Source organism: Elaeis guineensis, chromosome 10 (genome assembly GCF_000442705.2).
Source record: "Elaeis guineensis isolate ETL-2024a chromosome 10, EG11, whole genome shotgun sequence".
In the NCBI taxonomy this organism is placed as follows: domain Eukaryota; kingdom Viridiplantae; phylum Streptophyta; class Magnoliopsida; order Arecales; family Arecaceae; genus Elaeis; species Elaeis guineensis.
Genome location: NC_026002.2, coordinates 24,307,073 through 24,332,215, shown reverse-complemented (window position 1 = coordinate 24,332,215; position 25,143 = coordinate 24,307,073). Strand labels below are relative to the sequence as shown.

Genomic DNA, 25,143 nt, shown 5'->3' with positions numbered 1-25,143 from the left:
AATAAAACTAACTAGTTTGCGAATTTTATATCTCTATAATACCTTGGTAATCTAGCTAAAAATGAATGTTAAGATTTTCGATCTTAAAATCTGAAAGAGGAAGTATAGGCTTTTTTAATGTGATTTATTTTATTTTCTTGGATGTTCCTTATTTCAGCTACATGAAAAATAAAAAATTTGAGAGATTCAAATCTTCTCCCTCTCTCCTATCATTTGTCTCCTCTCCTCTCCCTTTTATTTCTTGCCACCTTCTCTTGAAGGCTTTATTTTGATCTAGATTCTCCATTCACCCAATTAATTGGCAGTGATCTTCTATATATAACATCAATACAAACAGTAATAGCAAAATTTTAGGACTCATATACAAGAAACTGTACACTTTTAAGAATTAATACGTAGATTGTACCCAAAAAAAATTAATACGTAGATTTTAAATATTAAGAAATTAACAAGAAAGTTTTAAACAAAAATGTCAGGGACTAACGTGCCAAAAAACGGCTCTTCTATTAGAGTTTTTAGGTCTCGCCGGATGAAAGTTCTGCAATGCCCGTCGTGCCTCTTCAAGGTGAGAAAGAGATAGAAGGCCGAGGGGGAGGGGAGGAGAATCGCGGGAGAGAGAGAGAGGGAGCGGTGGGAAGACGTCGGCGATGAGGGATGGGTACGGCGGCGGCGCCCACGACACGGCGGCGAGAATCCGGTGGCAGCGGGAAGCGGAGAGGCGTAACATCCACGAGTTCAAGAACAGGTCCGCCTATGCGGGCACCTCCGAGGTAATGTTTCACCGCCACCGTGAGCTTTGATTTCTTCTCCGCCTTCGTAAAATTCTTCCATTTGTACTCAGAGATTAACTTTCCCTTCCGCGAAATTAAAGAGAAACCCTAAACTTTAGATTAGGTTGTGCTTTGAAGTTTATTCGTTCCCTGAGAACTTTACTGGGGAAAACGAAATATTCCTTCACACCCACACACACCCCCACAACGCCCCCCCCCCCCAACAAATTGGAGCCCTATTCCTCATCTAAAAGCCAACAAACGGAAGAAGCAAATCAGAATGGTAGAAATTGAGGGGAAGAAAAAAGGAACAATAAAAAGTGAATCTTGATCATAATTGAAGACACAACAGAAATAGAACTAAATTATGCATAAATCAGAATTGATAGACTGGGAATGTGGACCCTTCATCTGTAAATATAGCACGTCATAATCATATCATTTTTCTAGGAATTTGATCATCTATTGATGAAATGTTATGTTGGCCAGTCAATGTGACACACATGATTGATTTATTTTTATAGATTTTTATAGTCCTGTCAACCATGAGGAAAACCAATCCCATGGTCAGATCCAGAAACAAAAGATGGGATGGGAAAACGACCATCTTCTATCACATATATGTTCCTTTAAATTGAAATTGGCTACATGCAATCTAATTAATGTATATGCTATTTGTTATGCTGTTGTTGTTTTTTTTTTTTTTAAAGAATTGTTTTTGCTGATTTTCTCTGCTTTGGTGTTGATTTATGGGATTTATGGTATTGCCTTTTCTTTCTTCACTATTACTATATGCAGCTATTCACAAAATGATGTTATTGTTATATAAAAGTGCCATTAGTACTTTTAGCAATGGTCCGTATGGTACTTGCTTAAACCCCAATTTGTTTTGACCCAAAATTCTTCAATTTTTATTTTCAGTTATTGTTCTTGAACTTAAGCTTGTGAGCTACTTTAAGATAACATGAATAAATCCAAGGCCTTGATATAATAGTAAGGTTTTGAACGTGTCACCAATTTTAATTATTCAGATATTTGTTCATACACTATGTGATACGTCTTGCCAAAAAGTGTCTAGTGTTCACATCTTGAACTTATGAATTGGGTTCTATAGTCGTCATGTACCTTTTTTATTTTTATGCAGGGTTTACATCGGCAAGAAGAAGATTACGAAGAGGAAGAATATGATGAATATGGGGAGGAACCTTTCGAGCCAGAGGAAGAACAGGAACCAGAACCTCCAAAGCCCACCAGGGAGGAGCAAGAATTTCTCAAATTGAGGGAGCAGCTAAAAGATAAGATTAGACAGAAGTTGAAGAAACAAAGCACTCATGCTTTTGGTCGTTTATCTCAATCCCAAGACAATAAAAGGACAACAGCAAATGACAAGTGAGTCATGTGTATACCTATGTGCATGAGTTCTTTGAGCTTAGCCTTTGAAAGAGTTTATTGGTTGTTCCCCATTAAAGATGAACATCCCTTTCCTTTTCTTTTCCTTTTTTTCTGGCTTGGGAAGTGTTAAGAGTGAATGCTCAGCTTGATGGCTAGGATTGTGAAAGGTCCGCAACATATCCATAGGGAGGATTCTACTGATTCTAGCAATGTCTTTATTCTTACCGTTGCTCTTTGCTGAACCATCAGGCATCCTAACAAGCACTCTAATTTTGAACATTACCTTTGTTTAAGGAACTCATGATGATTTATATAGATTTTTATGTTTCTGTACTAGTTGCTTAATCTGTATTAGAAGTCTTTTTCAGCTGATCAAACGATTAATCATGGTTTCACTATTGCTTACAGTTTAAGTATGGATAAACTTACCTTATAAACTTTCCATATCCATCTAAAAGAGCAACATAATTATTCTGTATTTGATGCTGGAACTTGTAGATGACCCTAAGGCATATGCCTTTTGACAGATGCATTGTAGTTAACAAGTGATTTGTTCATTTTCATCTTTAGCTTCTTCACCTCCCCCTGCTTTGCAGATTTTTCTTGATAACCTATGGTTGGTGATTTCTATTAAGTGCCTGTCACATCTCTTCTGCTGGATATTCTGTAGGACATTAGCAACATTTTTTGTTCTTGATTTCCCCACTGCATTACACTTATATCTTCTGTATGCTTATTAAATGCTTTATATCCTTAGACTTTCATTACACGATCTGGCTCAAACATTCTATTTAAAGTTGTATAGGCTTAGAGGGACTCTTTAAGTCCTCCACTGAGGCACCATGTCCCATTATGCCACCCTTAATGAGGGGATGCACTCGTAGTTTGCCTTACAAATGACATAGAAAGATCTTCACTTTAAGGGCCGTTTTTTTGTAACAACTTAATATCTCATCCAAAAAGACTAGCTGGAAGGTATTATTTGAGTTCTTTGATCCTATATGAATACCTAAGTTTTATCCAGTGCATAGCTGATGTGGGATTACATAGACGCTCGCATGTGGCCTTACATGCTTTCCCTGTACAAGCCTTGGTGTCCTTGCCAAACTAGGCTAAGAGTCCAAATCAAGTCAAATTCAATCACAAACACTATGATCAGCCTATGGTCAATCCAAATGAGTTCGTGTTGTGATGTCTCCTAGTTCACATAGGCCATGGTTGAGGTCTGTTTTGATATCATTTATAACAACCTATAATCTTATCCAAAAAGACTAGCTGGAAGATATTATTTGGGTTCTTTGGTCTTGTATAAGTATCCAAGGCTTACCTAGTGCATGGTTAATATGGAATTAAATACATGCCCACATGGGTCCTCTCACATTTAATTCTCTCCACCTATGAACTTTGTTGTTCTTAAGTTCATTGACTAGCTTGGTTCACTTTAGGGTCAGCCATTTAATCTTCACCATGGATGGACTTTATTGTTCTTAGGTTCATTGACTAGCTTGTTTGCCAACCTAATTGAGAAGTTTTGTTTGTCCTTTTATTTCCATTGCATTTAAATTTGTTGATTAATTGTAGTTCCTATAGGAAACATCTACCTCATTGACAATATAGTCATTGTGAATCTAGATATTTCTTATTTGTCATGAATATCTAAAACTCTTCTTGTATGATATACTACAACATGGATGGCTTGTTGTTATAGCAAATTTTGTTGTCATATCATTTTAGGTTATTTTGTCGTTAGGGATTTTGTGAATTACGTAATGCCTTTGTGGTCACACCCTTATTTTTTTGGAGAAGGTTTGGTTTCAAGCCTTTGGAGTTGCATCCCAAGTATTAGACCTAGGTAAATTCAATCAGAGCATTTGATCTACCTATCTGTTAAAAAAAAAGACCATTGCCATTAGGGTCTTTCAATATCCTTCATGGTTGCCTGGAATATCTGACTCCATTGGTTTGATAATTCTTCTCCATTTAAATTTTAGCAACATCTAATATCACAGAACTAGAGCTCCATTCAACATATTGGATATTACAGCTTAATATAGCCTTTAGGCAGTATGTTACTCCGAGATGATATATCTCGGTATTTGCAAACCATATTTGAGAAGCATTCGTGCATATGGTGGTTTGCTTGCTTTCCATTCGCCTGATCTCTAGTTTCGTTATCCATATGGTTAAAAACGCTTTTTCATAATCTCTTGCTTATGATTGAAATTCTTAAATGAGTTTGTACTGGAGCATTGGGCACAAATTACAATCTTAGACAGTTTTTCTGAGATTTAGATGAAGTTTTGGAGATTGCTATATATTTTCCAGATGTTGATTCTTTTTCATATCTTATTAAATTGTGTCAGTGTTCTGTTGATATCTAGGCATAATCTGATTATATACCTGGCAAAAAAAAAAAATGATACAATCGATGCATTCTAGGTGATAAAATTCTGATGTAGCTTTTTATCCTCAGCAATTCTCGAGCATGAAGGTTCCAATATGGGAACTTGCATATTGAGGGCTTGTTTGGATATTCCTATATGATTGGGTTGAAAATCCTGTTGAATTCATCAATTGGGCCATCCATTTAATAAGCATGGCGCTGTATTAATCAAGTACCACCCAGCCTAAATCCTGTGGGAAGAAGAAAAGACCTCCATATGTCTTTTTTCTTCCTATAGCCCAAAGGCTAGGATCTAGGCTGGGTTTAGATAGGTTCTTAGAAAATGCAAGATATATTGGCCAATAGGTCCGATTATTATAGGATTTTCAGCCCAATGTTGTCGGAATATCCAAACAGGCTCTTAAACAAAAGAGAGGACTATGGGATCCTTGTCAAAGACCGGTAGGGTATTGAACCACTCATAACTCATTAGTCATCCTATTTATTAACATTTGGATTGCATAGGCGTAGGTATGCTTATGGTATGCTGGTGTGTCCGAGTGTTGCATCCTTTCAATTTCTAAATTTTCTTCTTATGGACTAATGTCCAAGTGTTATATTAATATCCATGCTTAATTTTTGGTGTGGGTTTCTTAGGCTAACTTTAGGGCCCCATTAACATGGATTAGCATATTGCATGGAGTGAAAATATTCGGATATAATGAAATCTGGTTAATCGAGCATCTCAACAAAATTATGATGCCTAATAACATTTGTCTTGATGATGCAGGTGGGTGTACTATAAATTCATGATATAGCATGACTTTATTTGCTTTTTTAAAATTACAAGTTATGATTTTGTTGTATTGGTCATTTTGTTGTGTAATTAAATCTCATGAAAGCCCCAAAATGTTTAAATTGAAAATTTTTGACTTTGAGTTGAATTTGTCCTGGAAGTCCCAATTTTCAACTCAGCTAAGCCTGAATCCAAACTAGCTAGGATCGGCTATATGAATCATTTTCCTTCATTCCACTCTGTTTAGGCCATATGTTTGGAAATATCTAGCAATATCAAGTCTTTTACTACTTTATCTCATGTGATTTTCGGTCTACCCATACCTCTTTCCTTCTACATAAATGAAATGCTTGTGTATCTCTTGGCCTATGTCGCACATGTCCAAATCATCTAAGTCATCATTCTCCAAATTTGTTCTCAATTTGTCCTCAATTGGTATTGCCTCTACTTTCATATGAATGAATTTATTTCTTGTTTAGTTTTTTCTTATATTATCACATGTCAATCTCAATGTTTTTCATTTCAACTACAGGCATCATTTATGCATATTATTTTTTGACTACCCAACATTTTGTATGGTAAAGCAGCTGATTGCATAGCTATCTCATAAAATTTTTCCTTCAACTGACTAGAGGTATCTTTAATCATGTACTTTTCCAGTTGCACTTATCTATTTTATCTAATCTGTTTTAACCTTTTGGATAACATCTTCTCCAATCTCGCTATAATCGAGCCTCAATAATGAAAATGATCACTTTTAGAAGCTCATGATTGTCAATTTTTATTCTACCTTTATCGCTATTTTTAATTTTACTAAAAATACAGTTGATGTATTCCATCTTGGTCTTATATAACCTAAAACCCTTAGATTCTAATGCACTCCTCCATAATTCCAACTTCCAATTAATTCTAATCTTACTTTCATCCATGAAGGCTTTATTATCCGCAAAAAGAATGCACCAAGGAATATCATCCTGAATATGCTCGGTTAGCTCATCCATAACTAGTGCAAAATATGAGGACCTGGAGTAGATTCTCAATGTAAACCTGTTGTGTGATTGGAAACTTGCTAGTATCAGTAAAGCCCTCACACTAGTAACTGCTTCATTATATATGTTCTTCATCATACTAGTATTTCTAATGGAAACTTCTTTCTTTTCTAACACCTACCAATACCATATAACTTCTCTAGGGACTTTATAATAAGCTTTCTCTAAGTTACTAAAAATCATATGAAAATCTTATCTTTGTTTCTCTATATTTTTTCATTAACCTCCAAAGAAGAAAAATAATGCCCGTAGCCGACTTTCCTGGCATAAAATCAAATTGGTTATCTAATATTTTTTGTGTCATAGCTTAAGTTATGCTCAATCATCTCCTCACAGAGTTTCGTAGTATGGCTCAAGTTTAATCCTATAATAGTTAGAATAATTTTGAATAATGAATTGATACTATAGTAAACTTCCTCCATTCATCGAGGATTTACTTGGTCTTTGAACTCTTACTAAATAAATTAGTCAATCAAGTCACTCCCACATGACCTCAATAAGGATTCCATCATCATGTCCAACCGATTTCCCTATTTTCATCCTTTTTATAGCCTCATTTATCTCAAATGCTCTAATTATATATGTATATTTAACATTTCTGTCCTCAATAGAACCAATAAGTTATCCTAAATTATTTATAACTTTCATTGAAGAGATTATTAAAATAATTCCTTCATTTTTCTTTGACCTCATCCTCTTTAATTAAGTATTTTTTATTTTCATTTTTGATGCATTTAATATAAGTCAAGTCTTTAATTTTCTTTTTCATAGTCTTAGTGATCTTATGGATATCTTTTTCCCCATCTTTAGTTTGTAACTTGTGATATAACTCTATTTGCACTTTGAATTTAGCCTTCCATATCGCATTCAACTTTTAGTATTTTATAGCTTTCAAACATTTCTCTATTCCTATATTTAGATAGTTTTCTATAGCACTCTCTTTTGGTTTTAATTGTCAACTGAACTTTCTGATTCCATCACCAAGTTTTCTTACGGGATGGTCCTTTCTCTTTTGATTATCTTTATTCCTTGGTTGTCACTTTCTTAATATTGTTGGTTTTCTCTTTTCATATGGTATTGATTTCCCCATCTAGACCCACATCTTTCTTTACTTCGGCATGCTTTCCTTAAAAGCATTGGTTTCTCTCCTTACACATTCCAAAACATTAATCCTCAGATTTCAGTTTTTTTTTTTTTTTTTGGTCCTTCTCTTCTATGTCCTAACACAATCCAAAACCATCAGTCTATGTTGGATGATTAAACTCTCACTGATATAACCTTAAAATTTTTACATAAAACTCCATTAATCTTTCTAGCAAAGAAGAAATCTATTTGACTAGCATTATGGCAATTTTTAAAATTTATCAAGTGAGTGTCCTTTTCAAAGAAAATATTAGCTAATACTAGGTTAAATGCGATTGCGAACTCCAAAATGGCATTTCCTTGTTTCTATCCCTAAAATCCTAACCTTCATGCACCCTTTTATAATGTTTTCCCATGTGCCTATTCAAATGTCCTTCAATAAATGTCTTTTCTCCATTAGAAATTTCTTAAATTAGTTTATCTATGTCCTCCCAAAAGCGTTTCTTTGTAGCATCATCCAATCCTACTTGAGAAGCATAAACACTAATGATATCAATACACTCCTCTCCTAATACTAACTTTATCAAGATTCTTCTATCTTGTATTCTCTAGATGTCTATAATATCATCTTTTAAACTTTTATCTACAATAATTTTGTTCTATTTATATTCCTACCTTTCCCAATATATCAAAGTTTATAACTCATTTTATTAACTCATTTTTGCTTTTTCTCCTATCCATTTAGTCTCTTACGAGCAAGCTATGTTAATTCTCCTCCTAGGCATTGTATCTATTAGTTGAATCAATTTTATATTCCAAGTTCTTAAACTTATCTTACTTTCCTGGACTAGCTTCTTTACCCACATCTATTCATTAAAGTATGAGAACCCTTGCATACATTTCACCTCATCCAACATCATTGTGACATGTTGCTTCTTGAGAACACCTTAGTTAACCCTACTCACTTCTCACTACACCTGAGATCGCATATGGTGCATAGCTGGTAGGGAATGCCCCAACAGTATTCTTATACAGATTTATGTTCATAGAATATGACTACAGTTTGATATCGGCTGTCAAGCTACTACAACCCCCCTCCTACTTCTGGGCTTAGGATCAGCTATGTACAAAATATAGGTGGAGTTTGGAGGTCTCAATTTTCAAAATCATGATATTTGAAATTAGAATCCCTCAAATGTACCTAAGTTATATGGGTAAGAGAAGGTTTTTCAATATTATACTTAAAGATGTAATGATGTTTAGCTATGTGTGTAAGAAGGGAGTGATTTCTTGAGCTAGTATGTTGTTATCTTGGATTTGTCTACCTTAAAGATGTAGATTTTGATCAATGGCTTTAGTTATGACTGTCTTAAATTGAATAGAAAGAATTTTAGATATGTCAATTGAAGTGACTGAATTTATTTTGCTCTTCCTATTTCTGGAGAAAGGAGGTCGCATAAGTATCACTGTTGTCTTTCTGCATTCTGCTATTGGTCAAAAGAAAGAAAAAAAGAACTTCTAATGATCACAATTCTTTTAACTAATTTGTATGTCCTTAATAAATGTTAGGTTTCAACACCTTATTTGGACGTTAGAAGAGAATTCCTGTTTTATTTTTTCTTTTTTCATTTGGAATTTTATTAAGGCTTTGGTTGTTATTTTGTAATATAACTTATTTGATGTTTGGGATGTGATCTTCAAAATGGAGATGATCCTCTATCCACACCCTTTTGTAAGGTGCAGTGAAGATGTTTTGATGTGATCTCTTTCAGTTCACTGAAAAACTTTGTTAAGATCTTTTCTTAGGTTTAAAAATGCATGCTTCTGGTATATTAGATGGAGAGAGGGGAAGCTCATTACACCTGCTAGTACTAGTTTTTGTTCTCTCTTTTTCAGAAGTAAAAATATTTTAGAACCAAAAAATTCTAAAAGTTTTACAAATAATGACAAAAATATAAAGGGCTGTCATTAAATTTATTTTTCTATCATGTTATTTTTCCTTCTTTGGTTTCCAAAACAAAAAAAATAAAAATAAAAACATTAGCAAAACAGGCCCTTGGTTCTTAGTTATCACTGTGTTTCTATTCGACAATTAGGATGATAAACTTTAAACATGCTCTGATAGAATCTTGGTAACCATGAACCTATTTGTCTGAATAACTCGATTTCTTTCTTCTAGTACATAATCTTGAAATCTATTTGGAGGAGCACTTTAGCCAGGTACATCTTGATTGTCATGTTCATGTGAAGAGAAGATTGATTAATTGCCTTTAAATTAGTTTTGGGATAATGTACTAGGAATATGTATTGAAGGTCAATATAATTATGGCCCTTCGTATATCTTATGACTTTTAATAATATATGGGTCTGATTGGATGTGGTAAGGTACAAAAAGGTAGAAATAAGAGTGACTAAAAGGAGAGACAGTTCAATAAGATCAATTGGCAAACTCAGTTAAGCGCGAGACATCAATATTTTGACTACTCAAACTTTGCTCTTGATGGGAGAATTGGTTGACTTTGGAGGGTTGTAGTGAGGAAGTGTGATAGTTGGCAGGAAAATCGATAGGTCGATGCAATGCAATGCTATTCTTCTTTCCCCTCACAAATAGGATGGGAAAGGTCAACAGGGAAATTACTATGTTCTTGGTGCCCTAAAATGTTTCTGCTCCAAGTATTTTTTTTCCTTTAAGTTGCATATGGCTGGAGGGAAAAATAAAGATCTAGCTATCTTCCACAATTCTCCATATTGGAAAAGTTTTTAGATTTAGTTCTATTAAATTATCAAAATAAAGGTTTTTAACTTGCTTGGTACGTATGTGTGAGAAGAAATAATGAAGGGAATCATAAAAGTAATGCATCTAGTGATTGCATACAGTGTTATGGTCTTTATGATCAAGGTTAGGTTACTGCAGGTGAGCACATGTTGCATCTGTCGCTACAATAAATGCACTAGTTCATTTGCTCTGGACTTTCAAGCATGCCAAGTAAAGAAAACACTCAAGTGCATGTTTTGAGCACCTAGGATGATAGAGTTCAAAAAGTGTTTCCATCATATACATTACCCGCACCATGCCAAACTTTAAAATGCTTCATAAGACTCATCTGAATCTGGTATCAGAAAGATGTTTTTGTTAAATTGATTTGGAACTTTTGGTCGAATGTAGCTGTTTTGCCATGTCATTTTCTCTTTTCTCCCAGCTGGAAGGTATATGCATAATGTTGTGGTTAGGTGGAAGCAATTTGGGATAGTGTGCATGGCACCTGTTTTACCATGTGTGTGTGGGGGTGACATCACAAAGGGACAGGTGCCCACTGGAAATATTATTGTATGTATACGCAAAAAAGAGCTTGTTGTTATTTATTTCCCAATATCAAAGATTTAGTTAACATTAAACTGATACTTGTGAGTAGTAGACTTTTGATATACACAATGTTCTATTCACTGGGCTTTTCCGTTGGGTACTGAATCTTGCATGACCTGTAAATTGACCACAAAAGAGAGGATAGCTGGGAATTGAACTTGAGAATTGCATGATAGGAGAAAACATCTTTTGAATGTCAACGATGTTTAATTTGGTTAATCTAGTTTTCTCTAGATATAGAGATACTTCAATATCTAAGGATGGTTTGATGGTGCATTATTTTTCTATTTTGTCTGACATAACTTCGTGCAGATTTGGCTCCTTCTTTGGCCCTTCACAGCCTGTTATTGCTCCACGGGTCATTGAAGAAAGCCGTTTGATTCGGGAGAATAAGCATATTGTGGCTAAGGTTTCAAGTTCTGGTGTATGTATTCTGGGTCATGGGTTTCATATTTTGTTAGCTTTCATTTCAACCGAGCAAGTTTAACATTTTACTTGTTTCTGCAGAGCAAAAGAGATCCCACGTCTTCAGAAGTAAAGAGCCAAGTACATCATCAGCAAGCAAGAGTTGTTAATGAGGTAGGGAGGACTTAATGTTACCCCATGGTAGATCTTTTTCAAGTTCAATTGTTTTGGGATGTATAAGGTGGCTATCATTTTGCAGCTACAAAGGAAGGCACAGACACTTAAAGACATGCGGGACTATTCCTTTCTACTGTCAGATGATGCTGATCTTCCCACCTCTGAGAAGGAGCAGCCTTTAACTAGAAATGTTTCTGCTCCAAAGGCTGGTATGTAGACATGTAAACTGTTGAGCATATTTGGTCTTTTCATAAAGGATATTTATATAGGTTTCTGCTCATGTGGAAGATGGTCCGTCAGCCCCAACACCATTAAAGAGCAGGATACCTACAAGTAAACCTGTAAAGCCAGCCTTGAATGGTTATGAATTGAAGAAGCCAGCTTCTACCATTCGACCTATGCAAACCAAAGTAGGTTCTGTGAAAGAAGCTCCTGTGAACAGACACAAGCCCGCTTCAACTGAACCAAGAAAAGTGCTTGGTGGTGGTGCTGGAAATGGGTCTGTCCAGACTACAGGAAACAAGGCTCTACCCTGCAAGGTTCCTGCTCAGATTTCCAGTTCAAAGAGGCCTGCTGGGAAGGTTATAATTGATCCTAGTTTAAAGAAGAACACTTCATCTGCAAAGCCACATTCTTCTGCTCAAAAGTATCATCCTGAACAGAAAAGAGTAACCCAAGTACCAGATAGAATAAAAACAACACCGAAAGAGCCACTGCCTTCCTCAAAACCTCAGGTTTACTTCTATCTCCATGCACATGGGTTTATACATGTAACTTATCGCTAAAGGAAAGAAAAGTGTATAAGTAGAAAGATAAAAAATATATGCATTATTAATAGATAATGATTGGTCAGTAATAAGCACTTCTGATTTTTGTGTCTCATGGATTCATTCATTTATAATTCATTTGTTTACCGGTATGCTGTTATCTGTAATTTCATTTCTCACATTTAGTTTTGATTTCTTCAAGCTTTCTAAGCAATTCCAATCACGGGGCATCCGTGATGACTATTCAAAGAAAAGGCCTGCGACAAGACACTTGGATGAAGAGGAAGATGATGTTGATGATGTTCGTGGACTCATCAGAAAAATGTTTAGGTTTGTTTTTGTTCCTGCAATTCATCAAAATTGTTCTAGTTTTTTATCATTTAAAATTGTGAAATGTTTGTGGGATAGTCATTTAATGGTTCAATAATTTTAGCAGATTGGGGAGAGGGAATGTCAGTCTGACACTAATACGCATAAAAATGATTTTTAAAATTGAAAATTATATATTGAAATGCATCATTATATTAATCGGCCATGCTCGCCATCAAGCATGGATATGGGTATGCATGTGGCCAATCCATCAGGTCAAGGTTTTCAGAACCGTCCGATTTGGGGCGTGCTGAACCGGATCGGGGCGTGCGAATCAGACTAGTGGGGAATCGGGACGGTTTCGGCTTGGAAAGCGACACACACCAGTGCCGAGGGAGAAAGAGAGGGAAAGAGAGGAAGAGAGAGAGAGGAGGAGAGAGAGAGCAGAAGCCGTTGGAGGTCGGTGGTGGCCCGTTACGGCCGTTGGAGGCCCGCAAAAGCCTTGGCGGGTCGACCATCGTCCAATAGGATTTTTAAACAAGCGAGAAAGAGAGGGGGAAGCAATGTACTGGAGGAAAGCACGACCGACGGAGGGGGCGCCAGAGCTTGCCAGGTGGCCGCCAGGGATACCAGGTGGTGGAAACGGCGGGGGCAGAGCCGTGGCCGTGGAATAAAGACTACTGCCTCTATTCCTTCATCGTCTTTTTTTAAATAGGATGATGAATAGTGAAGTCGGCACTTGATTTGCCGGCTTCACTTAAGTGAAATTGGCAAACCCAATGCCGACTTCATTGTTTTTGACTTTTCTAAAAAAAATTCAAAAACGATGAAACTGGCAAACCCATTGCCGGCTTCACATTATTTTGGATTTTTTTTAAAAAAAAGAACCCCATGTCGTCCCTGTTTCATGCCCGCGGTGCCGCGCACGTGGACTGCACTGTTTGACAGCCACGGCGGCCAGTCGGAGGCCGTTCGGCGGCCTCTCCGATGGCTTCTCCTCCTTCCTTTTCTTTCTTCCCCCTCCCTCTCTATCTCTCTTTTCCTCATTCCGGTTCGCTTCCTGTTTCTATGTCGATTCATGCCGGTCTGGTCCGATACGGATCTGTACCGACCCATACCGCCGGCTGGCTAGCATGGTTTCCGGTACCGAGTCCGTAAATCTTGCATTAGGTTATAAAAAAGTGGGAGGATAGATGAATAAGAATATGTATTTTACATATATGTAAAAACGCATCTATAGCACATAGTGGATTATCAAAATAACATAGTTTAACCATATACCTTAGAAAGAATCTGCATTCTCTTTTTTTTTCTAACTTTCAAAAAATAGGATACTCAAAATAAGCATCAGCATATATCCTATGAGTATTTAACAAGTATCGGTATCTGATACTTATCCAATATGGACATGGCTTGTTATTTCAAGTGCCCATGCTCTGCTGCTTGCTAGTTAGAATTCTAGGAAGAGTAATAGAAATTAACTCAAATCAAATCCCTCCTTCGTTATCATAAACTATATATGTTTGGAACTTCTTGTAACAATTTGGTTTGCCACTCTCTTCGTGGGTGAATGGCAATTCATTTGTTGCAGGGATTTAAGTTTTGAGTTAAGAAACCACATTAGATGCATAAGGAATCAACATTTTGTTTTGGTTTAATGTTATGTTTTTGTATTGTGTATGCAGGTATGACCCTAATAAATATGCAGGGGATGATGCAGATGACAGTGACATGGAGGTGGGGTTTGATACCATCCAGAAGGAAGAACGGAGGAGGTAAGAATGTTTCTTACATTTGCACTGGCTATAGAGGTGCTTTTCTTAGAAACTTTTTAGACTTTTTGCGCTGAGGTGATTAGAAGAAAGAATCTTATTCTAGCTAGTTGAGATATCTGTCTTGATGCTGTTGTTCCATTAGCATGTTGAAGCAAGATGTGTTGTAAGATTGTGCTCACAAGAGTAACAGCTGGCAACCTGGTGATGCCTCCCTTTATTCTGGGACTGGCATTAGCAGGACCAATGGCAAGGTTGAGAGCCATTAAAATATTGTTGAGAGTTTCCCTGCAGTCTTTCCTCAATCTAAATGATTATTTTGAGTGGTCGTGCAGTCTTTTTGGCATTGTGAACAGAAACTTCTCACATTATACTCAGTAACAATGATTTTTAATGGATGCCTGTGTTACAGTTCCAAGATTGCTAGAAGGGAGGATGAAGAGCAGCTTCTCCTCATTGAGCAAGAGGAGGAAGAAGAGAGACGAAGGAAGCTAGTGAGAAAGAAACAAATGCTACGCCGGCAGTAGTAGTGCTGTGTTAAACCATACTGATGAAGGGTATTCATTGCTAAACTCCATCTTCTTGATGTAAGGGTAATGAGATATCAAAGATGGAACGGCTTTGCTGCTTTTCCAGGGTTACAATTTCAGTCATGGAAAGATCATTTTGAGTGCTCAACTGATGTAACTAATTTATGTACAAAATCAGTGCTGTGAACACTCAATGTGGCCTTCAGACTGAGCCATATCCAGCGAGTTGCTCGGCGTGCCTGTGGGAATGCAAGTGAAGAAAACTAAGCCCATTCATCATACAAGATGGTACAGTTCCTGAGTTCCTACTGGATCACATCACAAATATGCATTGATCACATCACAACCTTTGACCTGACGCGGAATCATAACTATAATGTTATTTTTGACGGCATCAACTTTATTTTGTTTTCTTATTGCCATTTTCTACTGATGCCAGATCCTAGGCCTTGAGACCTACTTGAGTCTCTTGTAATTTCATTGTCTTGTTTGTCTCCATTATTTTGAATAATGAATAAGGAGTAAGGTGAGTAATCTGAGGTAAATTTTGCTTTCCTCTCTGTTTACTATCTTGGCATGTCAAAGATGGGAGAGGCGGCAATCATATCATTCTCTCCTGCCCATTCCCAGTTTCTGTAGGTAAGGATGCCTCAACTCTGAACGAACTGGTCGGCAAAACCGGAAACCCACGGCCAAAAACCTGGGGTGTGATTGCTGCTGCGACTGTGCCTACGGCTCTATCTCAGAGATGGATGAGCCTACACCATTTGGTATGAAAGTTGTCTCACCAACGGGCTGCTTGAATGCCTCATTTATCCTAGGAATTTACCATATGGTGGTTGGTAGGAAGAATTAGCAGCAAATAGAAATAGTTTTATCTGAACATGTGAACTTTGATTATTATCATTTCAAAGAAAATTGGATGTTGCAAATAAGTTTTTAAAAGGAATTAGGGTCATGGATGTGATTGACCTTATGATATGATTATGGTATCAAATTGGGACATGGAATAGAGAGTACACTGATATTCGGAATGTCAAATCAATGTATGTACCGAATGTATCAATATTATAATAGAATGATATTAATATAGGATTTGATATCGGGATTGTAAATTTTATTGTAGGCTTTTTATGCTATAATATACAAGTCTTCCTTAGAGTGTTCCGCAACTTGCACCTTTGTGCCAACCTTATTATGTGATGAGATTTTCCCAAGTTGGCTTATTATTTAAAAGAATGGTGAAAGGAGTGGGAGAGATGTTTATTTATTTTTCTAGGATAAGCTAAATCCCCTCTCCAGCACTTTCCATTAGAGGTTCCAGCAGCAACTTGTCTCTCCCACCTGGATTCCGTCGTCGTTCAAAACAGAAGCCCTTTACCAGAGATTCGTTATTTACTTGTGCTTGTCTTCGTAATGCGTGACGAATCTAGGCACCCTTCCATAGAATGGCTGGTGCTGGAAAGGGTGGCAACTTCATCCCCATGATTACTGGGAAGAACATGGAGATATTGACAACCATTACCCCCCACCACACCGACCCTCAAATATTTGAATGCTCCTGCCAAGCTTTTCTTTTTTTTTTTTTTTTTGCTAGAAGTGGGAGGGAGTTCCACCCAGATTTACTAACATAAGGAGTTATGTAGAGATGAATATAGGGACGGACTTATGATGAGTTTGTTACAGACGAGTGGACTCTTCGCTGTAGATCGCACTCAAAGTTAAAAATCCATGCAGACGTCTGAACGAGACACACGTTATGGGATAGTTTTAACGGTAATGAGGGCCAAAAGTGATACAAGGCTCACAAGCGATTGACTATTTCTCTTCTAACTACTCTCTTTAGCAATAAGGAGTCATGCTCCAGCCAAGTTTCCCAAGCCTTTCTTTGGTTTGCCACCTACCTCTCCAATTTACTTGGATTGCATTATCTTCTTTGATGACCTTAAGATGGACCTTTCACAGGTTGAACTACCATTCGAAGAAGAGAAAGTTAAGGATGTAGTCTTCAGTTTATGCGTTGACAAAGCACCTGCTCAGATGACATTTCCCTTTATTTCTTACAACACGTCTTATAATCTGGGGGGACCTATTAGCAATTTTTGAAGACTCACTAGAGAAACAGATATTGATTGCCTGGGCTGTTCCTATCAAACTCTTTCGTTCAGCAAATAAGATGGCTGACTGCTATGGGATCACTGATCTTCTCCTCGAGAGGAGTGCTACTTTGGAGAGACATAGGACATACAAATGAGATCTTTCATTATGACCCCACCTACAGAATAGGATAATATGTTCCACCGGCTTTTGATGAACCGAAGAAATCACCATTAATTACCTTCAAATATTGGAGCACCTCCGACTATAAGACCTTATTCACAAGTGTTGAAAGGAGATGAACATAATTAAATGTAAATGTGAATGTAATAGCTCACTCAATGATACATGGCTCAACCAGAGTCAAAGGGATAACTTAAGGAGGGTTAGAGGGCTAACTCTAATTTAAATTAACCGGAGTCAAAGGACTAACTCTATTTAAATTAACCAGAGTCAAAGGACCAAGGGTTAGAGGACTAACACTAGCATGAAACTGATTCAACTAGAGTCAGAAAAGTAACCGTAGATTCATCCAAAAAAAAAAAAAAAAAAAGAGCTTAACGAGATGCATCAGAAAAAAGAGTTATTAATTGAGACCTGAGGGATTAGTAACCATTTCTAAATTTAGCAGACTATAATTTGATACTACAAATGATCCAAATATAGTATGGACTGGACTTGATTCGATTTGATCTGATCAAGTTCCATTTCAAGTTTCATTGAGCTTTTTGGGACCCCACTTGGATTGGGCCCGTCTTGGCATTTGACCCTCCTGTAGGTCCAACCCATGCTTAATCAAGTGCTCTCGGAATTTTAATATGAATCCTTTCACCTTTGTGTTTCAGATATGAATATCTCGGCTGTGTTCGTACCGGCTTAGGCCCATAAGTCTAGCTGGAATTTTGATTTTCATGGGTATGTGGACCTAACTCTCTTATGCTTAATTAAATCCGATGTTTTTTAGCTTAAGTTGAGAATATGCCCATATTGATTGGTCCTAACCTTTTACAATTTGATTCAAGCCTTAAAGTTGCTCAAGTTGGATTTAGTTTTCTTGAATCGATTGGATTCACTTATCCAGCCATTTGGTTAAACTTTTGATTTAATTGAGTTCTTTCAATAAAACAGGCCCTTCTTATGATTCATTCAGGTCCAATATTTAGTATGTTGATGAGGCTGACTCTCTCATATATTCAAGATATTATATGGATCTATACTTTATTCGTAAATGGTTAACCTAAATCTAAACCCAATTAACTGCACCCTACCATGTTAAAATTTTTTATTCATTCTAATCATCGACAAACAATTTCCATTATAGACTCACTTGTTTAGGAGAAAGTATGGCCAATAGGAAAATGGTAAAGTGGCTTATGTTTACCTGGAGGTTTTATAAATTGTCTGAAATGGGAAAGTAAACTTTCCATGGGAATGAGCTACCCACGTCCGCATAAAAATAAATAGCAACCCATGCTGGATATGGGGAACACACTTTCCCACAAGTTGGGAACTGAGCTAGATTTCTTGCTTTTCAGAAATGTCCTTGGTTATTAGAGACCACAACACTTCTCCATCACCAGCTGAAATCAGTTGATTTTTGGGCAAATCAAGATGAGTTTGCACAATATTCGACCCAACCAGATCTTTTCACCAATTGATTTTTGGACTTTTTGAACCAAATCTCTCCCTTTTTGCTCTGACCCATTTTTGTAAAAGTTGGGTTTAACACACAAAGTTGGTGTTCCTGCTATCATTGGGCTGTAAGACAATGTTAGGCAACCAGGTGACATTCTCATGGTGTATCGGTTGTAGTAGATGTTGACTCTTTTTTTGTCCTTTTTTGTTTTCTTCTAAAATAGCTATTGGCAAGTTGGTTTCATATTTTAAGCCCGAGTCTAAGCTTGTAAATAGAAGAATGGGAGTGATGTTTGAGGTAATTAATGAAGGGGGAGGGTCTTTTTCAATCTTGGATTCATATGGTGGGTAGAACAATTGCCATGGACCTACTGGAGATTGATAACCTTTTTAGTCTTCGGATGACTATTTCCTTTGCTTGCAATACTTCTAAAGTGGGCTGTAGCTAAGTTAGTATAGGCGTTGTGTATCTTTTTGGTGCAGGTATTATGTTTCTGTTTTGTGCAAGCCTTGCTAATGGTTGTAGGATAGGCCATGTTATGTCCCATGGAACTTAGCTCTTATGTTTTGGATATTACATATTTAGTACCTTTTTAACGTAGACCTTACTAATGGTTGTGTGACATTCTTGATTCCCACTGGATGCTAGCTGCTATGTACATTTTGGATATTATGTATTTGGTATGCTAGCAGTATACAACTGTGGATATGGATGATTATATATGAGTGCTTGCTATTAGTGCCAGCTATATTATGATCGTAGAATTTGACTTTGCAAGATGGTTATATATTGCAGATTTAATTGTTGTCAATATATCTTTTATTCACATGCAGTGTAATAACTATTTTCAAGATATTTTTTTATAACTATTTAAGTGGATTAATTATTTATATGGATATAATATTGAATAAAAAGGTTATATAAGATCGATGTTTTCAACTTTGCCCAAAGGAAAAAAAAAAGTTGCCTTTATTTCTTGTAGTCAGATTATTAAAAATATAAAATATATTTTATGCAGCTTTCTCAGAAATATAGATGCTCAATCAAATTTGTTATTTTTAAAAATTTATTTCTTCTACCATTCTCCTATGATCAACCAAATAAATCAAAACTATTTTCTCAGATATAATATACCAAAGTATTAGCTTTTCAAGAAATATATTCCAATGAGCTAAAATTCTTTCGACGAACCAAATGAGTTCTATACATTAACTTGATCTAAATTTATCTGATCTGGAATGGGTTTTGTTTATACAAATTCATAGCTGGAGCAAGTTTAGGAGTCCTTCAAACCTGGTCAATGAAAACTCAGATGAATGATGGCGCTTTTAATTGAATAGGTCAAGGACTTTTCTCTCTTTTTTCTTTATTCGGTAGACTGAGTTATATTTCAGCTTGGGAAAGATAGGAACTTAATTAATCTTCTACTGTTAAAGTTATTTTTTTTGGTAAATACTGTTAAAGTTATTTAAATTTCTATAGTCATGCTAAAACCTTCTAAGGTCGAGTGGGCTGCTACCTTTTAAGAATTACAAGAGAATTCATAAGGCAAAACTAATTATTTAACTATTTATCCCATTTTACAAGTTTGTGTTTCTTTAAACTTTGCTAAGTATTAATGAAAAAAATTTATAGACCAGGCTCTTTGTTTCTATTTGATTTCATAGCCACGTTAATCTTCAGAGAAGTAAATTTTATATGCAAATTTATACTTCAATTTTATAGCCTTTCGAAGGAACCCATAATGATAAGATTTGCAGCCTTTTGGATTGGGAAGTACTGGGGAAGTTAGAGCGATGGAGGTGCATGGGAGACTGTGTCTACACTCAAAATAAAAATACAGTTTAATCTTTCGTTCTCAAATCTTTTAAAATGCTATAGAAGACAAAAGATATCAGTTGAGAGGTATTTTTATGCATGGAAAAGTGCATTACGTGGCAAAAGTAAGCGTGTGGGCTGCGTATTTTCTTCTAGGGTTTTTTATGAATTATGAGATTTTAATCTAGGAAGCTTTCTGATATAAGATAACAAAGATGCAAATCACCTTGGACAAAGAATGAGATAGTTTCTAAAATATATAGTATCATGATGACTCAAATTTCCAAAATTATATGTATCTCACAGTGTATGAGTGCTGAAAAACTCTAGCCTCTAAGTTGTTGTCAAACCATCTCAAGTCACTTGATACAAAGTTCATAATTTGATATGAAATCTCCAAATTTATCTTAATGATGTTGTTTATTTAATATCTATTAAAGTTACCTTGTTCAGTGATTACATGAATTGGAAATATTACTGATAAATCCATGTTATTAAAAGGAGATGAGCTGATCACCCTTGTCATGTGCATCATAATTATATTAATATAAATACCACGACATATATATATATATATATATATATATATATATATATATATATATATATATATATATATATATATATATATATATATATATATATATGACTATTTATTTCATTGATTATCAGACTATGGAATCTAAATAACAATTAAATTGCATAAACATGTGATTCATGTGATGCCATAACATAAAGTAGAGGAATAAATGGGTCATCTTTGTCATGGACATGACATGTTTATATAATGCCAGCTTGAAACCTTCCGTTTAGCAACATTGATTGCTACAAGTGATCTTTGCTGACTTTCGGAGCACAATATATCTTTCTATAATGATTGATTTCTTTAGATATTGATCAATAAGCTTGAAACTACGTTCAGCCGGGGAACGTTGATGGAAAATCTTTGGCCAATTTTTTCTTTATGTAGTGGGTTAGGCCACCTCTCTTGTACCAATTGTTCTTGTTAAGATATTTTTAGAATATCATTAGATGTTCATTAGCTTAAAATGATTGCTAGATATTTGAAAAAAGGGACAAAATTTTATTCATGATGATGTCAATGTTTCAATTAATTTTGTAACTTTTCTGTTTATTTTCCTGAATAAAAACACACAAATGCTAAAAACACTAGGTTTTAAATAACCACAACTAACTGCAATAAGTATTGTTTTATAGCAATAAGTCCTCTTCTTTAGCAAGAAGTATTTTGTTTACATATGCAAGTTTTTTTTTAGATAGTAACAAATTGCAATATGTTTACTTGTAATAAGTATTCCTTTCCCTATTTGTGTTGTTTAGGGATGACAATGGATAGAGTGTAAATCAGGTCGGCCAATATCTGTACCCGCTCTCATATCCACTCCATTTAGATCGAATCGAGTTGGGTACTGGATCAGCTAAAATTGCCATATCTAATGTTGTTATTCTCACATGAATTTAATATATCTATATTAAAATAGAGGCCTTATATTAGTAGGCTTTCATTTTGCTATCTGTATAAGCTATACTTTTACTATCTATATAGGTAATTATTTACTAAAAAAAAGTGGATGCTTATTATCATCATAGTTTTTCTTTTGGTTTTCTAATGTAACATATTTAGATGCATTATATCACCTCATTTATTAGCTCTATATAAGAAAATATAAAATAGGATATTTTCATAAACTAGCGCTATGGGTGATAGAATCAAGATTGTTAGTCGTGGATATCCGTTATCAATTTCATCAATATAAAAAGTTGAGTTGACAATTTGAAATGAATGTAAGGTCAAAGTTCCAGGCCTGGGTCTGATGCGATTTTATTGAGTCGATCTGAATGCATCTTAAAAAAAAGAGTTGCTCCAGTTGGCAGGTTATTTCCATAACAATAGTCATGTTGGCTTGCACGTTTACTTACTAACATGTGTTTATGCAATTCCTGTGACTCTAAATCATTAGCAAGATCAAAATAGATATATTAAAAATTTGAAAAATATTCAAACCGGATGGTCCAATATATAGCTAGTCACACTAAAACTATCTTGTAGATGACTACAACTGACATTCTTTTAAAATTTTTAAATTTTTTATTTTTCGATTCTAAATATTTATTCTAGATTAGTTTAAAATTTTTAATTTATCAAAATATTAAAAATATTCATCAAAATTTATGTTTGTATGCAAAAAAAAATTAAAATGTGTGGTCGAACTTTTAAGAGTTTCCCCTGCATGAAAAGAACAGTAAATTATAAATTTTTTTTTGAGATTTATATTTATTACAATAGTTGGTAAAATCTATGTTTACGATTAGTTAAAATAATAATATTTTATAAAATAAATATATTTATTTATATCATTGAATTGATTATTATATTATTTAAAATTATTTTAATCATTTTAATAATTTTTTTGATATGATATTTATGTCCCATTTAAGACTAACGCTTTGATTAATATTTTATTACATCACACTTTGAAGTATTAGATAAAAATAAATCTAAAAGAATAAAGTTAGATTTTTCAAATTATTAGTTATAAGTATAATTTATTTTTAATTTTAAGTGGGATTTGATATATATATATATATATATATAAAAGCGGATCATTCTCTAGCCAGGCCGAAGCTCCGGTTCAGACAATTTGCTTTCAAAAAAAAAAAAAAAAACAGACAAAAATTTCACCATTTTTTATGAGCCCACCCCACTGATGTATTTAACAATTAACAATGGTTTAATAGAGATAAGGCCACGAGATATTAACATCCCTTTAATTATTGGACACAGAGTAATCGTGTGAGGCCCGTTTAGTTGAGACCAGCTGGATTGGGATCTTCATCATGGAATCCGAATGTGGGCATGTGACGTGGATTTCATTAATAATTGGTATCCGGTCACCGTTTCTTCAAGGCAAGTGCACTACGATCCAATCTATCTTGTCCAAAAAGGTCAAGCTCACATAAGATATTTTTTTTTCCCTTTTCCTCTTATTTTAGTGTTATGTTGGCTAAGAAAAACAAGGAAAAACGAAATCCCCCTTCCATTTGGGGGAGATTCTCTGTTTAAATTCTGGATTGAAGGTATTCATTCAAGTGTAACCCAAAGAAAAAAAAAATTCTTTCAAATATTTAACCTGAGTTCTAAACCCCCCCCCAAAAAAAATACTTGAATAGAGTAATTCCTGGGATGAGCCTCCTTTTGATTAAAAAAAAGAGAGAGAGAATTAGGTTATAAGATTGAAACGAAAACGCTGGTAAAGATCACCAGGGAAGGAGTCGTTGTTGCATTAGATGGATTGATAATGGACTCTCAAGTGAATGCCTTTTTTTTTTTTTCTCGATTAATTGGTTTAGGGTACCAACAATAATTTTAATAAATAATTAAAGGACTGCCTGAATCAATCGAGAGAGTAAAAAGAAGAAAAGTAGCTCAGCACAAGAGAAGATAACAAAAAAAATTAAAATTTTCTTATATTTGGTTCAAAGAAGAAAATTGCAATAAAGCAGCTAAGAGATGAAAGAAAATTTGTGTTCGTTAAAAGAAAAAATTCCACATTATTTTTCTTTGTTCTCTCCTTACTTTATATTCTAGATAATGGAAAAAAGATAATTGTCTACCATAGTTTGTTTCCTTTTTCTTTCTCAACAACTAAATGAAAAAAAAGGAAAACATGTCTTACAGAATTTGAATCTAGATCCTACTCTAAATAGAGAAAGGCAACCGCAAGAGCTTTAGCTTAATTTGCCCAAAGCAAGCTAGCTAGGTTATTCATATGTTTAAAATCTTTGAACTTCTGTATTTCTATCTCTCGAATCAGGATGAAAAATTTTTAAGACCCAACTTTAAATAAACAGAAAAAGAAAAAGATATCATAGTAGTTATCAATAAATACTCTACCCATTGAAGCATTTATGACTTAAGAACTGATTTATTAGTATGACCTGGGGGCCTATTTTGTTATGAAATAAAATTAGATGAGATTCTTAAGCAGGAAACATGGTGGAAATTTGTAAATTTTGGACTCCATCAAATTACATCATGGAAAGTTCAACTTGTTCTTGATCTACATTGAGACTTATCTGTCAAGAGAAATGCAATACAAATTTTATTCACCGTTGTTAATGTATATATTGTGTATATTAATCTAGATTCATTTTGTATAAATTAGGTAAGATTTTGTGATCGATTTTCTATATAATTATGTATAAAAAATTTTATATTTTCTAATTTCATTTGATTGATTTTTTGTGTAATTATGTATAGAAAATTCTATAGTTTTTAATTTCAGTTAGACGCCCTGTCTATAATTAGAGCCTTTCATTATATATTTCATCATCATAAAAAAATGCATATACAAATTCTCTCATTTTTATGTGATATCATAGCCTTAGGAAAGGTCTTCATTCAAAAGATTTTGTGATGATTTTTTTGGCTTCAATAGAAACTTATTTTCCAACAGGCTGTCTTGCGAGATTGAGGTTCTCCGGCCATCTTTCCAACGATTTGACATCACAAGAAAGTCTGGCATCACATTTTTGATCCATCGCTAAAATTTGGCCATCAAAAGCAACCACATATTCCACATCCTTTTAGAATATCCATTCTGTCCATACGTCGGCTATGCATAGCAGAGAATTAGTTCACAAGTCATCCTACACTTGTCAACCACGTCATCTATCATAATTCATCATGTCTATGCAATCCATAACCGATGTTTTTCAACATATTCAAGTCATCCTTGATGGGCACAACTACAATCATTAGGCACATGCTATG

General features: G+C 34.9%; 1 protein-coding gene across 2 annotated transcripts; it reads left to right on the top strand.

The window, feature by feature from the left end:
• Positions 1–523: 523 nt before the first annotated feature.
• LOC105059875 (uncharacterized) lies at positions 524–15,272 on the top strand. Of its 2 annotated transcripts, XM_010943364.3 has the most exons (10): positions 524–770; positions 1,915–2,159; positions 11,150–11,261; positions 11,345–11,416; positions 11,502–11,628; positions 11,708–12,153; positions 12,389–12,516; positions 14,181–14,270; positions 14,680–14,824; positions 14,976–15,114. In XM_010943364.3, the coding sequence occupies exons 1-9, from the start codon at positions 648–650 to the stop codon at positions 14,792–14,794; spliced, it is 1,458 nt and encodes a 485-aa protein (XP_010941666.1). In that variant the 5' UTR covers positions 524–647; the 3' UTR covers positions 14,795–14,824; positions 14,976–15,114. The 2 variants fall into 2 exon arrangements, with proteins under 2 accessions (XP_010941666.1, XP_010941665.1); XM_010943363.3 differs by having other exon boundaries at positions 525–770; positions 14,680–15,272.
• Positions 15,273–25,143: the final 9,871 nt, after the last annotated feature.